Raw genomic sequence first — 16,667 nt, forward strand, 5'->3', positions numbered from 1 at the left:
AACTGCAGGAAACTAAGCTGCCTAAATGGGAAGCTTTCATGGCACAGAAGTCAGCCCATACATATACTGCATGATTAGGTCCTTTGATGTGCAACTCGTAGGTATTTTGGCTAAAAAGTTTTACCACAGAACTCAATAATGACAACTTATACTAGCAAGTTAGCTCTAGAATTTTTATTACAACAGCCTTGTTAGTGCCCAGGTTATGTTATCTTAGCTATTGTGTTGCATCTCTGTTGTTTCTATCTTTATCTGCAACTGCTGTTTTTCCTTTCTTGCTTCAGGAACAAGTAGATGAGGCTGTGAAAATTCTTTTAAATCTAAAAGCAGAATATAAACAAAAGACAGGTCAAGAGTACAAGCCTGGAAATCCACCTTCAACTCCTCCTTGTATACCTTCTACTGCACTTCCATCTTCTGTATCTAACTTGGCAACCTGTAGCTTAGTGGATGGCAAAGCACTTTATGATAATGTAGCTGAACAAGGGGAAGTGGTACGCAGACTTAAAGCAGAGAAAGCCTCCAAGGTATAATAGTAAACAGAGAGTAAGCAATTGTAATTCTTACCACGTTTTGCCACTGGGGGGAAATCTTTCGCCAAGTAATAATCAAACAGTGTACTAAACTGCCTTATGGCCTGGTCATAGCTTAGCCATCAAACTTGCGTGTTCTGATAATGTCACACAAGGCTACTCTGATGCTGGATACTTTCTTGACTCTGAGATATAAATTCTAAATTTGACTGTTGTAGAAAGTCAAACTTAACATTTGACATCTAGATGAATAGGCACAAGCATGGCAGATGTTAACCCTGCAGAAATTTTTAATGTATTTTACTTTTTCTTGCTATATTTGGGACAAGTAAAGATAAAAGTATATAGTCTACTGCAACAATAGCAAGACTTTTCAAAACTTGACAAATTCAGTGATAGTTGTAGAAAAGAAAACGAGACAAACCTATACGTTTTTTCCACCCTTATCTCTACCTTGCAGTATTGGTTTTGGTGCTAGGTTGTTTTTATTGTTTTGTTTTGTTTTAAAGCCCTTTTCTAAAGCAGCTTATTGTATTTTTCAGTGTAGATTCTGCTGCAGTTATTAACAGGTTGTAGCTGGCCAGGCGGGCTGGGGAACATTCTGGTATAAAGTGGCAGCTCTCAAACACATTGTTGTTGCTTGGGGAAGAGCTATTACTTGAGTCCTCCCCTAATTATGAAGCACTGTTTATTGCTAGATGGAAGTTTTATTTTCTTAACCTAAAAATCAATGCTTCTTGTGAGTTCTGTGTCTGATTCTCACCGGTACATCTTGGCATTTGTCCTCCATATAGGATGAAATAGATGAAGCAGTAAAACTCCTTCTTTCTCTAAAAGCTGACTACAAGGAAAAGACTGGGCAGGACTACAAGCCAGGACATCCACCAGTAGCTCAAGGTGCTTTGCCTCAGGCATCAAACACAGTACCCAGTGGTCCAGACACGCCTGAAGCTAAAGCCCTGTTTAGCAAAGTAGCTCTTCAAGGAGATGAAGTTAGGAAATTGAAAGCAGAAAAAACAGAAAAGGTAAAAACATACTGTAATATATGTATTTAAATCTAACAATCTATTTTAAATTCAGTGTGATTATGGGAATTAGAAATGTATGTTTAGAATAGGCAGCATTTGAATTCTGAGATCTGAAATGTACTTTTAAAATTATTCCTGTCAAGTATGGTCCTTAAAATGTTAACGCATTTAAGTTAAGTATTGGCCTTTGCAGATTTTCCCCCCAACACTGTATGGATGTCCACAATGCAATACATAGATCCATTGTACTTTTGTGATAGAGCCATTTTATTCCTGTGATTTCTGTATAAATTTCTCTTTATGCTTGAATTTCTTCAAGGAAAAGATAGATGCAGCTGTTAAGGAACTTCTTCAATTGAAGGCCCAGTATAAGTCTGTTGCGGGAGTGGACTATAAACCAGTTTCTGCTAGTGGCACTGATGACAAAGACAAGAAAAAGAAAGAGAAAGAGAACAAATCTGAAAAGCAGAGTAAGCAACAGAAGCAAATTGATGGCCCAAAAAAAGAACCTTTGCAAGGACAGACTGGTAATGAGCTCTCCTCAAATGGATCAGGAGAAGGTCAAGGCCCTAAGAAACAAACCAGGTAAAGATGTGATCTTCAGTGTATTTGCTAGAAACCTCAGTTGTTTACTTCTATTCAGATTTACTGAATCAATTTTACAGATTTCTCATTTCTCACTTGAAAGCGTGGACATTTGCAAAATAACTGTTCATTTTCATATTTAGGATCAAGCCAAAAGCAAGTTACCAGAGTTTATTTAGTGTCAGTTGTACTTCAGCATCCTACTGCAAATGTGCTGCTGTGTCTTGCCCAGCATAAACCCTGCAGAAAAAAACAGCCTTATGCATATTTCATTGTACTGTGGTTTCCAAAGTATTTGCTGCTAGTACCATGAGAAGTATGAAGCCCAACCCAGAGCCAGGCACTGCTGTTGTTGATGGTGGAACTCTACAGTGATGATTGCTGTGCATCCCCTCTCCTGCTGCCACACAGAAAGTTTCGCAGTCTTCCCACATCACGTATTATGCAGCACTATTTATTTTGTGTTTTAGATACATAAATCACATATTAGAGACAGAGGTGTGGTTATTTTGTATGGCAATTATGCCAGAAAATGCATTTTTCATCCTTAAATATTCTCTGATTGTAGAGATATAAAAACTTTAGTTTTGTCAACTGTCATTTGAGCCTGGTGAGTTTAGCCTTCTTTAGAATTTTGTAATTTTACTGCTTATCTTCATTTTGGTGGTAGGGTCAGTTTTCTGTCTTAAATAGTATGGCTGACATTCACATGAATGGTGAATATGCATATGAATGGTCAAGTTGCATATGTTTCCTCAAATCGTAGTGACCAGCTAGGTAAGAAATTTTTAAAATAAAGAGTAAAACAGCCTACACACCAGTCTGGTTAATCTTAGGTTTTTACTGGAGGTGCTTGGGTTTTTTAATGCATCATTATGAAGTTCTTTGATGAAACCATGGTGAGAATTAGAAGAGTTCAAACAGTAGAAAAGAAATTGAGCTATTTTTATGAAAATAGCCAAGGTAAGGAAACACTAGCAATTTGTACTAGCCAATACATACTCAACTGTCAAAAGAAAAAGTAGGAAAAGTTAGATTTATGAAGTAAAATTAAAATACGCTGTTCCATGCCTCCCTTTTTCTGCCCCCAAGAAAAAAAAGGAAAAAGGTTAGGATAAATTTCACTGCTAAATGCTGCACAGCACAAATCAGGTTCTTTTTTAATACCGTAGGCTGGGTCTAGAAGCTAAAAAAGAAGAAAATCTTGCAGACTGGTTCTCTCAGGTAAGTGCACATCAGTTTGAATTAAAGAATTGTTTCATTTTGTTATAAATCAAGATCTGTTTTGGTTTTATATTTTATCTTGTGTTTATGTTTGTTTGTTCTAAATACAAAGCAAAGTACTTGCTCTTTTCTGTTTCTTACATTGCTGTCATGGTCTCAAATGGAAGGGCCTGGATTGAAGACCTGAATAAGTTTAGGAAACAGTAAAAAGCATAGCATGAACCATTTCACCCCTCCCCCCATGCATGCCTACATACATGTATTTGTATGATTTTCTTAATTCATGTATGAATTCCTCTTTCATTAAGAGTGCAAAACATCAATGAAGTGATACGAATTTCACAGGCTTCTGAGTTTTATTTCACCTCAAGATGATGTGTACCAAAAGTTAGTGTCTGTTGATACTGAACAAGTTTGCTGGCTCATGAGGTTCAAAACAACCAGAGTAGAGATGATTAGTTTAGATTAGCCTACTTATCTATTTACAATCTTTCATTTCACTGGTGTACATTGCCTCTCACTAGTATAATTTTTGCCTATAGTGTAAGAAATAAAAATCTTTTCTGAGATAAGCTAGAGACACTTCTTACAAAAGCGCAGTTTGTTGCTTCCTGGAAATTAGCTACTGTCTTTTAATGAATTAATGAAATTCAGTTTTAATTAAGTGTTTACATTATTCAAATCTATTATTAAACTTAATGTTCCTGCTTAACTTTCTCTCATTGTAGGTAACAAAAGTGATCTTAAAGTATATCTCTGATAACTTTTTGAGCACAGAGACTTTTCTTGAGTTGCATGCCACACACTTGAATTACTGAATGTTCTTTGTGTATGAAATTTAAACTTCATTATCTAAATAATCTTTTGAAAGGTGATCACAAAATCAGAGATGATTGAATACTACGATGTGAGTGGCTGTTATGTTCTTCGTCCTTGGGCTTATGCTATTTGGGAAGCTATCAAGAACTTCTTTGATGCAGAGATCAAGAAGCTTGGAGTGGAAAACTGTTACTTCCCCATGTTTGTGTCCCAGGCTGCCCTAGAGAAAGAGAAGACTCATATTGCTGACTTTGCTCCTGAGGTACACTTCAAAACTTTGTTTTAATCTGAGTGCAAGAAAACCCAAGCACTTAGTCTGCAGCTTAGTATGAAAGTAAGGTTTTTTGGTTTGGGTTTTTTTTTCAAACTTGTTTTGTTTGGTTTTCTTTTTTCCTCTGGGTCTTTTTTTGTTTGGATTTTTTTTTTTTTCCCCTTTAGGTTGCTTGGGTCACAAGATCCGGGAAAACAGATCTGGCTGAACCGATTGCTGTACGTCCAACAAGTGAAACAGGTAGACCCCTTTTTGTGCAGTTTGGCTATAAAGAAAACAGTTACAGGTATAGTGTAACTGATCGACAAGAGTCCCTTTTGAAAAGTGGAAACCCATTTTTACAAATATTTTCTAAAACTCTTTATCAAAATTTCCTATATTTGCTGCTACTTGTAGCTAATGTCACAACACTATAGGTTTCCTTAACTGGACTTTTGTAGGTACCGTACACTGTAGGAATTTTTCCATTAATATCTTGAAGATTGACTTGCTTTGACTGAAAAACCTGTTTGATTGGGGTTTTTTATATTGTTTGTAGGAAAATTTCTTCATCTTATAATTCACTCCAGTTTTGCATGTACTTTAACTATAGTTGTGCAACTAGCTTTTACTAAAATTTCCTCTGAGTAATTTAAACAAACATTTTAAGACCTAAGGTTGGATGAATTTTTAACTGAATCAGGTACGGTATGGCATCCTGAAACCTTGAGGCCAGTAAATTTCTATTTGTGAACCTAGGTGTATTTATATACTCTTAAGCCAATGACTTAAACATAATGTCATTAGATATTAAGCTTTGGATTGTACTTTTACCAGCAGCAAGCAAGCTATTTTGCAGAGACACAGGACAAAGTGAAAGTACTCCTTTCAGTGAAAATATTACATGTAAAAAAAAAAAAATGTTTTAAAGAGAATTAAACATAAAAGCATAGTTCTCACAGCAGAAACTGTTAAGCTTGTATGTAGCAAAAAGAAAGGGTCAGCATCAACTGGCTGTATTGTGTAGAGACCCAAAGCTGCTTTCTTTTTACAGTCATGTATCCTGCCTATGCAAAGTGGGTGCAGTCACACAGGGATCTTCCTATCAAGCTTAATCAGTGGTGCAATGTTGTGGTATGTTTCTGTACGCAATTTCTGAGTAACTGTTGTGTCATAAGTGCAGTTTAGGACAATTATTCTGTGTGGGCATGGCATGATGATACTAATCACAGCACATATTTCATGGCAAAAGTATGAATGTGGTTTATGTGATTTGTTTTTCTCACTGTTTGTAATAAAACATAGTTTATCAATGTATATTGTTGATTATATTGTTTAAGTAGAAATCTGTGAGTAGTTGACTTTTTATCTTTATTCAGAATTTTCTAATACTTATTTATAAACGTTATTTTTAACAACAATTTGACACTTCAGTGTTAATCACGGTGATTAATTTTTTTTTTTACCCCTCCCCCCAGCGTTGGGAGTTCAAACATCCCCAACCTTTCCTTCGCACTCGTGAGTTCCTTTGGCAAGAGGGTCACACGGCATTTGCAACATATGAAGAAGCAGCAGAGGAGGTAAAAAGCAAATGCACTGGTGCTTTTGCTTTCAGAACATTACCTTACTCCATAGCAACACAAACAAATCTTCTTACTAGGACCTTGTAGAAGTCCTCCTTTTCTTTGGGAGCCCTTATGAAAAATGCGAAGTGTACTGAAACCTTTTTCTTTTTTTTTTTTTTTTTTTCTCTCAGATGTAACCCATGCCTGAGGCTTTAGTCTCTTCAACCAATATGGGGAATTTGAAGAGTGTGATATATAAAGAATGCTTTCCTTAAAAATTCTTAAAGATCTGTTTTCCTTAAAAATCTAAATAATGTGTTCACATGTTAACTGCTAGAAGTTTTAACACTTCCTTTGCCCAAAAGACAGATGTTTTATTGAGTGTCAGGTCATATCTTTATTTACTTAGCAGACGTTCAGACTTTCAGGTGGAAACTAGAAGTCAATATAACCATTGGACTGGCATTTCTGCAGTGACTCTTCTGTCATGTTTTATAGTTGTTGCTATTTGATTCATAGAAAATAACAGCCAAAGTTTAAAGCAATTGAAGAAATCTTATTTTTTAATCACAATTTTGAGAAAGTGTTAATTTTTTAAGAGCTTAGACTCTGGCATATAAAAATATGTCATGATTAAGCAAATGGAAAATACTGAGTAATTCTTAAGACAATACATTCATCATAGGTGATGCAGATACTTGATCTGTATGCTCAAGTGTATGAAGATCTCCTAGCAATACCTGTTGTGAAGGGAAGGAAGACAGAGAAGGAGAAATTCGCTGGGGGTGATTATACAACCACTGTAGAGGCATTTATATCTGCCAGTGGAAGAGCTATCCAGGTATTTATCTGTTAGAAATTTTTTTTTTCAGTGAATACAGTAAGATAAAAGCCTTAAACTGATGCTTGATAGACTCAGCTTTCCATTGAGTAGAATTTTCTTTGTGCAACTATTTCAGGGAGCAACATCACATCATCTAGGGCAGAATTTCTCAAAGATGTTTGAAATTGTATTTGAAGATCCCAAGAAACCAGGAGAAAAACAGTTTGCTTATCAGAATTCCTGGGGCATTACAACTCGAACTATTGGTGTAATGACAATGATTCATGGAGATAACATGGGATTGGTGCTCCCACCTCGAGTAGCTTGTGTTCAGGTGTGTAAAAAATGCTTTAAATTACCATTGTGTTTCCTTCCCTGTCTTGGAATTCATGAGCATTTCATATTGGGCACCTGGAAGAGTTAACATAGGATAGGAGCTGTCATAATTACAAAGCGTGCTATATAAAGTTAATACAAATCATTAGGGTACTTGCGGTGGACAAGCTCTCTTTAATAGTCCATTCATTTCAAATAATTTTATCTGTATCATTTGGATGAAAAGTGAAATGTATCCTTTACTTCAGAGAGCTTCAAAGAAATAACTGGGATATAGGGCCACAATATTGTTTTTCAGTTTTTGTAAGAACTAGGAGCTAATTTTTTTTTATAACATACGGTACTTGTCATGTTATATTGCAGGTTGTAATTATTCCCTGTGGTATCACAAACTCTCTTTCTGAAGAGGACAAAGAGGCTTTATTGAAGAAATGCAATGAGTATCGTAACAGGCTGCTTAGTGTTAATATCCGTGTACGGGCTGATTTAAGAGATAACTATTCACCTGGTTGGAAGTTCAACCACTGGGAACTTAAGGTACATTTCTTTCCAGGAGGTGTTTTGAAGCTTATATGCGGGGTGTGTGTATGAGGCATGTTATGCATGCATTGTATTCTGAAGGCAGATGTTTTCTCTAAATGAAAAATTGCTGCCTGGTGATTAGTGATCAATTTCATTAATAAATGAAGAAAAGATGTTTTCTGAGACTTGCTCTGTTTGCTAGAATTTGCATGTCACTAGCAATTTTTGAATCTCCAAGTCTCCAGTTTGTATACCTAGAAAATGAAATTAATAGTACAAATTACTTGCATGTTTAAAAATTTGTACTAATACTTAAGTGTCTCCAGAGTCACAAAAGTGCCGCCTTTGCACACAGTGGAACAGGGAAGATAAACCTGTACAGCATCAACAAAGAAAGGACCAATTGATTGGTGTGGTTTGTTTTCGTTCAAAATTACCGTGTTCCCCTCATATAGTAATAGAGAGGAACAGTTCTGCTTCATCAAATATAAGAGGCTTTTTTAAAACAAAAATAGTGAGCAGAATGAAACAATGGTAACTAGAAATTGAATAATGTATTAAGTCATGTTATGGTATCATATTTTTGTTCTGAATTGGAAATTAGTTTCAATATGTTAATCTTCCATGTAAGAGGATAGAAGCTCCCTGAGTTGTTGAAAGTTACCATTATGTCCAAATTCACTTCTCTTTGTGTAACATTATTTTTTAAATGGAGCTCTAGTACCAGGAATCCATGCTGGGAGACTTTTTAAATAAAATAAGGTTTATCAAGGAGGCACAGCATGGGGCAAACATGATGGTTTTGATAAAATCTACTAATGTGTCCAGCATAATACATAAACTTCATCTTCAGGCTAATTGCAGGCAAAGCACACTCATTTTACTGAGTACTGATAAGGAATTTCATAGGGTAAAAAAAATACAAGGGTACTGGACTAAGAAGTACAAGAATGAACTGGAAAGTAGTTTGCCTTATGTACTTTTCAGCTTAGCAGATTTCTGTTGTTACCTCCAAAAAGATGCAAGTCATTGGTATTTGTTTGATAATGTCTGGTATTAGTTCCATTGCTTTTTCTTAGGAAGTCTTCCTAGATGACCCTTAGGCATTCTTCTTTCACTGGAAAGTAGTATTACAATTAGAAATACGAGATCATTTCAGCACTTTTAATTATGGAGACAGGTTTTTTTGTATGTCGTAAACTACAATGTTCATTTTAAATTGCTTGTTAGTAACGGTTTTGAATAGCTTTTTATGTAGCTTTGCAGTAGCAGTAGATATTTTGCCCTTCAGGCAGATTTTTTACTATATTAGCATAAATAAGGGGTGGGGTATAGGGAATCATTTGGAAGCTGTAAAATTGAAGAGATTCCAGAGCACAAAATGTGTAGGAAGCTTGGGTAAATGTCTTTGATTCTCCTGTTCACCTGTTGAACACTGTAGAATGTTTTCAGCTTTTAGCTTTTTACCTTGGGGGGGGGAGAACAAAACCACCTGTTGAATGCATTTGCATTTACTCTCTTCATTTCCCGTGAAAGAATGTGTACAGCTTGGGACACACGTTAGCAGGATGTAGAGAAAATAAGTTAGACTCACTAGACTCTTAACTGACTAGTAAAATGGAAACTCTTTTTGTCTGATGGTATATGGGAGATGAGAAATTACATGGTTCTTACACCAAAGTTTATGAAGCATAAAAGCTTTACATAAATAAAGCACCTATCTGTTTGTAGTCAAATATTTTATGCAATTAATGTTGATATTAGGGCTATATTTAACAGAACTTTTGCTATTTGCTTTTCATACAGTTAAAAGTGTTCTGTGAAAACAGAATTAACAAGTAGTATTGGGTGAACTAGAACATTAAAATGACTTACTCATTCAGACTTCAAAAATCAGATTTGCGCTATCTGGGATAATTGTCTTACTGTAGTTTCAGTTGTGCTTTAACTGTCTTAGTATTACTTTTGTGTTAGCACAGATGCAGTCTCCAAGCTAGTGAAGCAAGGTTGGATCAAGGTATAATGCACAAATGAAGAGGGTGTGGATGGGAAAGACAGAAATGCATAAAAAGCAGTGGAATATATGCTGATTTTTTTTTTTTTTTCAAAGAAACTTAAATGTGTAAAGTGGTTCCATATTAAGACAGGGCTTTAGAACAACAACAACAAAAAGAGAGAAAAAAAAATGAACTCTTCTGAGAATGACTTATTCATCGTAACTTCTAACTTTTTTTAATGAAGGGTGTTCCAGTCAGGGTTGAAGTGGGACCACGAGACATGAAGTGCCAACAGTTTGTAGCTGTTAGAAGAGATACAGGACAGAAGCTGACCTTTTCTGAACATGAGGCAGAAGATAGACTGAAGCAGATTTTGGAGGAGATCCATGCTAACCTTTACAACAGGTAAATTGTGAGGTACAATAAATTGCAGTGCTAATCACAGATGCACTTTAGCTATCAGAAGAATTTCTCACATTATTGGTTCATCTGTGGAGAAAAACAGGTTAGGCCCATCTTCCTGTTTGTGACCTTTCATTTTTCTGCCTCTGAAACTTGTTCACATACAGTGATAGAAGTTTCCTATTGTGCTCATGAAACAGAATGTTTAAAGTTGTGAACTCATTTTAAAAAATACTTCCATGAATTCATGTGAAGTATTAATAAAGGAATACACCCTAAATAGTTCATGGGATAATAATGCACAGGTTTCATTCCTGAAAGATGCTTTTGGTAGAAAATTTTGAAAGATACGAAGTTGTCCAAGAAACTTCCATAGCTGAAGTTCTATGTTCAGAAGTGTATTTTAAGACCCTATATCCTATTGTTTTCCTATAAGCAATCAAGTGCTTTGGAACTGTTATTTGCACTTACTGCATATGCCAAAATCCCTTGCATGTCTGTCATTGCAAATTGTTGTTTGTCAGTACACTAGAGAAAGAACAGGGTGCTGATCCAGCACTGCGGCAGATGAATTTTCCTACTTTCTTCTGTGGTGATCAAAATTGCTTACAAGCAGAATATTTTTACCTAGTTAAAGAGCATTTTGCTATTTAGACTTAGAACATAATTAAAAAAGAAAAATCTGCATTTGTAGTACTTGTCTGTTTCTATCTATAGCTGGTCAGCGTTGAACTGATATGCACAACGATGTGAATTAACACGGTGAAATGTGCAGCAACCTGGAACACCCCATCAGCAATTACTCAAAATTTTGTTTCTTTAAGGGCAAAAGTGGTAGAAAGCCATAACCTGATTAGGAAGTTTGGAATTAATATATAGCTTCTCTTGTAATTTTTTGTTTTGACTGACTCTGAAAACTTAGTTCGTTTGACAATATGACAATATTTGAACATAAATCTGCCCTGACCGAATATATTTTTCCTTTTATTAGAGCTTCTGAGGACTTAAAAAGTCATATGGTGGTGGCCAATAATATGGAGGACTTTCAGAAAGAGCTTGATTCAGGAAAGGTAAGGAAATTTATTTCATTCTATCCCGGTAAGTGCCTTCATACACTTTCTGTTTCTTACAAATAGTAAGGGGCTAGAAATTTCAAAGCTTATATATAAATATTGCTGCAGTTTATATGGAACTCTCTCCTCACAAGCAGATGGAGCCTCTTCTGTAGAACTGCATAAAAATAAATTAGCTTTCCCAAAATTTATTGCTTTCTTCTTTTGCTAAAATACTGTATTTACTAAATATGGTGTTTCAGGCTACCAGCATTCAAAATTTAGACCTATGCCAGAGGTGACAGGGTGTCTTGAAGTGACTTACAATTCTGCAGTTTGTTAATTTGCATTTGAAGTGTTACGGTTCTATCAGAAAGTGCTTTTCAGAGAGATTAATATAAATATTTTATTCAGATTAAGATGAACTTGCTGTCGTTATTCTAATGCAAACAGTGAAAAACACTTGTCAAGTCTTGTAACGGGGTCCAATTAAGAGTTTAAAGTACATGCTATTTACGTCAAAGAAGTTTTGCATTTACGACCTGAATAGAAGCCATTGGGTTCATTGAGAATTGCTTGGGTTGATAGTACGAATAACCCATAATGTGGATGATTGAGCTCTACTGATCTAGAGATCTGTGAAAAATTTAAATTTCTGGCAAAGTATTTGAAGTTGATTAAGTCTTCATTAGAGAATTCAGCTGCTATTTCTTTTTCAGAGATCCACTGACAGAAATTCTTAACCCTGAAATTCTGTCACAAACCTCAGCTTGTGAAATTGTTCATGTATTTAGTTTAATGTGTTCAAGTAGTAGGATCCCAAGGATCAATCATTAAGGCTGTGTATTTTATAAAGAGAGATCGGGGATTTTGTGTGTCCCAATTAGATCTACTCTGAAAATTTCAAAATTTCTGATGGAAAATGCACGAGTGCCAAGAATTCATAGTGCTTTTGTTAACTTCAAAAATAGTTTTAAGTTATCCTTGGTTAGGCTTGACCTTCCATCACACTCTTTTCTTGCATTTCTATTGCACGTACTTTAAATTTATAACAAGATTTAAAGGCATAATTATGAACTTCAGAGGAGGGACTGACTTAGCACGCTTATGAAGCTGAGGATATAGAGTTTTTAAACATTCTGTGCATAGGTGCTCTAATAGTAGTACTGCTTTATTTTCCTCTAAAAAACTAAATACAGGTGTGAAGTATTCTGTTTCCAAACAGCTTTGGGCTCTTCCTACTGACTGCAAAGTATCTTTTCCTTGGTGCAAATGTCTCTAAAGCATCTGGTGATTCTGCTGGGAGATTTAAAAAACAGAAGTCTTTAGTCTTTGCTTAACAAATAATTGTGCTCTGCATACGTATTGCACTAGTACTACTGCTGTCACGTATTGTGATTTCAAGATGTGCCATCACGTATCTTTCACTTTTGAATTAAACAAGCACTCTGAAACTATGCTTGATAGTCTTCAAGACAAGGAAACAGTTGAGAAAGACATAAGCTCTTATAAAAAACTTAACAGATGCAGTAAACATGTATTTATAAACTGAAATGAAGAGTCAAGCTCATTCCAAGAGCGGGAATGGAATGAAGTTAATTCTTTCTGTATTTGGAGCATGCACATATATTATTATCCTTTAATTATGACGAAATACTGTGGAATCCCCTTTCATTTCCTCCTACTGCAGAAGTTCCAAATGATACCGTCTGCCTATGGAGATGGTAAAACACCTGGTCTTCAATGTCTAACGCTTACTGTGTACAGATAGATTCTAGAGAGGGCCAAGAGAATTATCCTATTTATATTATGTTTAGAACTATAATATAATCTAGTTTATAACGTAGTTAAACTTGGAAACGTGAAAAAATATTTTCAAATTCCAAGTTGGATACTTTGGTATTTAGGTTATATAAGTTTATTATAATCAGCGTATCTGAATTAAAAAAAAATGCGTATGTCATTTTATGACTGTTTCACTCCCCACCTATATATGTTATATGGACAAAATTTTCCTAGCATATGTATTCTGTAATTTCTTGAAATTACACTGTGTTAGCACTAGCTGCTGTTTAAGAAGAAAATTTGTAAGCTGAAGTACTCCCCCTTAATTCCTGTTGCTGTTTTCCCGTTACTAAAATTGCAGTGCAGACTATTAGCTCTTCAAAAATGCAGACTGCTTCTGTGTTCTTTAAAGTTCCATGCAAATTTTAGTTCAAACTCTAAGAATAATTGCACAGGTATTTAAACAAAGTTTCATTTAACTAAGGAAAGATTAATGCAAGAACAGTATAGTAGAGAGGTAATAGTTTCTTTTTTTCAGTTGCAAGAAAGTGAAGCTATAAAGTGAAGTCTAATAAAGGCGTGTTCCAGTTCAAGGCAAATTGAGAATTTTGCACGAAAAATGTAATTTTGGTGAAAGAAAGCCACAGATGAGCAAACCTTATTTGGAGTTGGGATAGGATTAAAATAACTGTGACAGCTGAATTTAGTAGTTGGTGTTGCCCTCAGCTATTAGCATTACATGAGTGTTCAAATGTGTGTAGGAGGTGTCTTTTTAACAGTAATTCAGCTTTTTAGTCATAAACAGAATTTTCACTGTGAAAGTCCATTAAAAATAAAAAAAATCAATAAAATGGAATATAAGACTTTGGAAAAGAGTTCGGTACAAGAGTAGTGCTGAGAAGAGTATATGAGTTTATAACTTCAACTTTACTTTTTCAGTTTCTTCAGTTAATCGAACTGAAGGAAACAGCAGGAAAATATGCACCACTTCCCCCCGCCCCCAAGAAAAATGTGCTGTTGGCAATTCTGTCTTCTTAAAATACGTATGTCCATGTCATGTTCAGAAAATATGAAAATTCATAGTAATGGAATTAGAATGGAAACTTCATTAGGAAAGCACTGTCTTGCAGCATGTAAGCAACCATTTGTTCTGCGGTTTGAAAGTTTTAAAATTTTCCTGGAAAAGAGTATTTCGGGAGAAAACAGTATTTATACGTTCCACAGAAGGAAGATATATTGGGTTAAAAAAAATAAATCAGCACCCTGACTTGATTTAAATGCTACTTTGGGTTTGTGTAGGTCTTTCCAATCTGCACTATGGAGGGATGACCGTGCTTATCTATTTCTCTGATGAGAAAGAGCTATTAAAATTTGATTGTAACAATCACAACTTTTCCCACTTTGAGTGTATACAAAATCTTAAGGTTTAGGAATCTTACAGAGATAAGGATGTTTTTTTCATTTTTTAGATGTATGACTGGTTTTTCTTCTCTCTTCCCCCCTCTCCCCCACTTCAGATTGTACAAATCCCTTTTTGTGGGGAAATTGAGTGTGAGGATTGGATCAAGAAGACCACTGCCAGGTAAAGTGTAACTGAACTGGAGAGTATCTACCGAGATCAAAATCGAAATGTTTTGAATACAAAACAGGAATGTAAAATGCCTCTGGTTATAACAGTGATGTACAGTCCTCACCCTTGGCTCTTGCTGTCCTGCATAATTCAGTGTATTTACTCTCTTAGTTCTGGAACTTTCAGACTAATTAGTGTGCTTTGGAGATTTTATGTATAATACACTTCATTGCATCTTTATTTTTAAATTAAAGTGTTTATTTACTAGTATGCTTTTATTTCAGGGATCAAGATCTTGAGCCTGGTGCCCCTTCCATGGGAGCAAAAAGCCTCTGCATACCTTTTCAGCCTCTCTGTGAACTACAGTGTGGGACAAGATGTGTCTGCGGCAAAAACCCTGCCAAGTTTTACACTCTATTTGGTCGTAGTTACTAAATTACTAGTGAAAGCACCTTCTCCTTTATCTGTGAATTAAACTTTTTTTAACAAGACTGAAATAGCCCCCAAACCTAATCAGTTTTGCAACTTTTTAAATGATTCCAAAAGCAAAGCCATAAACCATAAACCCACCTCCCCAATTGTCAGTCTTAGGCTAGCAGTAGTTCACAGACTTTTCTGTAAACATCTCTAATAATAAACATGTATTGTGAGCTGTAATATGCTTTGGTTGTTTTTTTCTGTGTTACTCAGTGGAGAAGATAGGAATCCTTTCTTCATGTCTTTTTTCCATTTGGACATTGAGAAAATACCTGTAAGATTGGAGAGAATGTCATAAACACTGTACGGTACATTTGGGTGTGCTGACACAAACTTTATAGGTAAAACATCTCTTTTAATTTTGCCTTCAAATTTTTCAGTTTTTCAGTATAGACTTGCTACTAACTTGTAGGCATGGTAAATGCTACCCTTAATGAAAACTCCCTCTGGAGCCAGGTGTTTGAAGGAATATTTTCACACCATCATAAAACAAGTTTGAAAGGATATATTAGATTAAATGCCACATTGATAGCAAGATGCAGGTGAATGCCATTTGTTGCAGATATTTTGCAAAGCCCTGTTTCTCTTATCTTATAAACTGGCATTTATAGGTGTCTCACAGTGATAACTGGAATGAGTAATGCAAAGGCAATCTAAAGAGAGGTATTTTCAGTGCTAAAGATTTTATACTATGGTTATATCTGTAGCATGTTTCATAAAACCCTTTTGCTTTTCCTGAACTTACTATATGCTGCTTTAGCAGGGGAGGCTGAATGTTGCAGAGTTGTTAAATTATTTTAAAAATAAAATTACTTCCACTCTGAGCGTAGCATTGACTTAAAAAAAGGAAAAAAAAAAAAAGAGAGAGCGCCCTGGCTCAAAATAACTTTTGGATGACACATGGTTAATTTGTTACCTTTTTTCTCCTATATATTTGAAGGCTGTCTACATAAACCCCTTTCCCTGAAATGAATTGAGTGAAAACTTGGCAATTAAAAAGTTGGACCAGTAAGATCCTCCCCAGACTCTTCCTGGGACAATACTACATGACTGCCTGTTTCCAAACCCTATTTTTATGTAGCATCAATAGTCTAAAAGTCTTAAGTAAGGAGACTTACAGTGCTATTCCCAGATCCTCATGCTTCTCTGCTTTTCAAAAGCATGCAAAATGTTAGCTTTTGCCCAAATCCCTGTGGTCAGTCTTCCTAGTCAAAATTTTGAATATTAAATTTGAACCAGTGGCCTGTCCACTTTAGGATCATGCCCCTTGTGATAATACCCTCGTTTTTCACAGAAAAGTGTGAAAATGATTAAATATTTCAGATCAGCTTGCTCAGAGTGCTTGAGCACTTGGAAATTCTCAGTAATATTCCTTGCATGAAGGTTAGTCCTGAAGGGCTTGCTTCAGTTGCATCCTAAAATCATCTGTCTTGCATTCATCCATCTAGCTATTTTCTCACTATATAGATGAGGTCTCAGGGGTAGTAACAAGCAAAGGATTCGAGGAGTGATAGGTCAGGGCATACATTTGTCTTCTGTTTTCAGTTGACGTACCAAAAGAGTGGCCCTAAGGTCTTTCTGTCCCAGTATGCTGTCTCTAATACTGACTGGAGCAATAATTTGAGAAAGAACTTAAGTAATACCAACCAGAATGATGGTTTTCCAGCCTCACATGATGGGTAACTAAGACTAGTCTTCA

General features: G+C 35.5%; 1 protein-coding gene across 2 annotated transcripts in view; it reads left to right on the forward strand.

Moving 5' to 3' along the window:
• The window catches only part of EPRS1 (glutamyl-prolyl-tRNA synthetase 1), a 40,283-nt gene extending 25,135 nt beyond the window's left edge, over positions 1 to 15,148 (forward strand). The window contains exons 20-34 of one of the 2 annotated variants that reach the window (XM_054195380.1): positions 285 to 527; positions 1,328 to 1,558; positions 1,881 to 2,146; positions 3,319 to 3,370; positions 4,242 to 4,451; positions 4,628 to 4,700; positions 5,494 to 5,573; positions 5,918 to 6,019; positions 6,690 to 6,845; positions 6,964 to 7,161; positions 7,527 to 7,700; positions 9,927 to 10,087; positions 11,076 to 11,154; positions 14,439 to 14,503; positions 14,776 to 15,148. In XM_054195380.1, coding sequence (XP_054051355.1) covers positions 285 to 527; positions 1,328 to 1,558; positions 1,881 to 2,146; positions 3,319 to 3,370; positions 4,242 to 4,451; positions 4,628 to 4,700; positions 5,494 to 5,573; positions 5,918 to 6,019; positions 6,690 to 6,845; positions 6,964 to 7,161; positions 7,527 to 7,700; positions 9,927 to 10,087; positions 11,076 to 11,154; positions 14,439 to 14,503; positions 14,776 to 14,926 — 2,241 coding nt within the window. In that variant the 3' untranslated portion in view covers positions 14,927 to 15,148. The remainder of the gene's footprint in view (positions 1 to 284; positions 528 to 1,327; positions 1,559 to 1,880; positions 2,147 to 3,318; positions 3,371 to 4,241; positions 4,452 to 4,627; positions 4,701 to 5,493; positions 5,574 to 5,917; positions 6,020 to 6,689; positions 6,846 to 6,963; positions 7,162 to 7,526; positions 7,701 to 9,926; positions 10,088 to 11,075; positions 11,155 to 14,438; positions 14,504 to 14,775) is intronic. The other variant, XM_054195381.1, reaches the window with a different exon arrangement.
• The last annotated feature ends 1,519 nt before the right edge of the window (positions 15,149 to 16,667 follow it).

Source organism: Rissa tridactyla, chromosome 3, assembly GCF_028500815.1.
Source record: "Rissa tridactyla isolate bRisTri1 chromosome 3, bRisTri1.patW.cur.20221130, whole genome shotgun sequence".
NCBI classification, from domain to species: domain Eukaryota; kingdom Metazoa; phylum Chordata; class Aves; order Charadriiformes; family Laridae; genus Rissa; species Rissa tridactyla.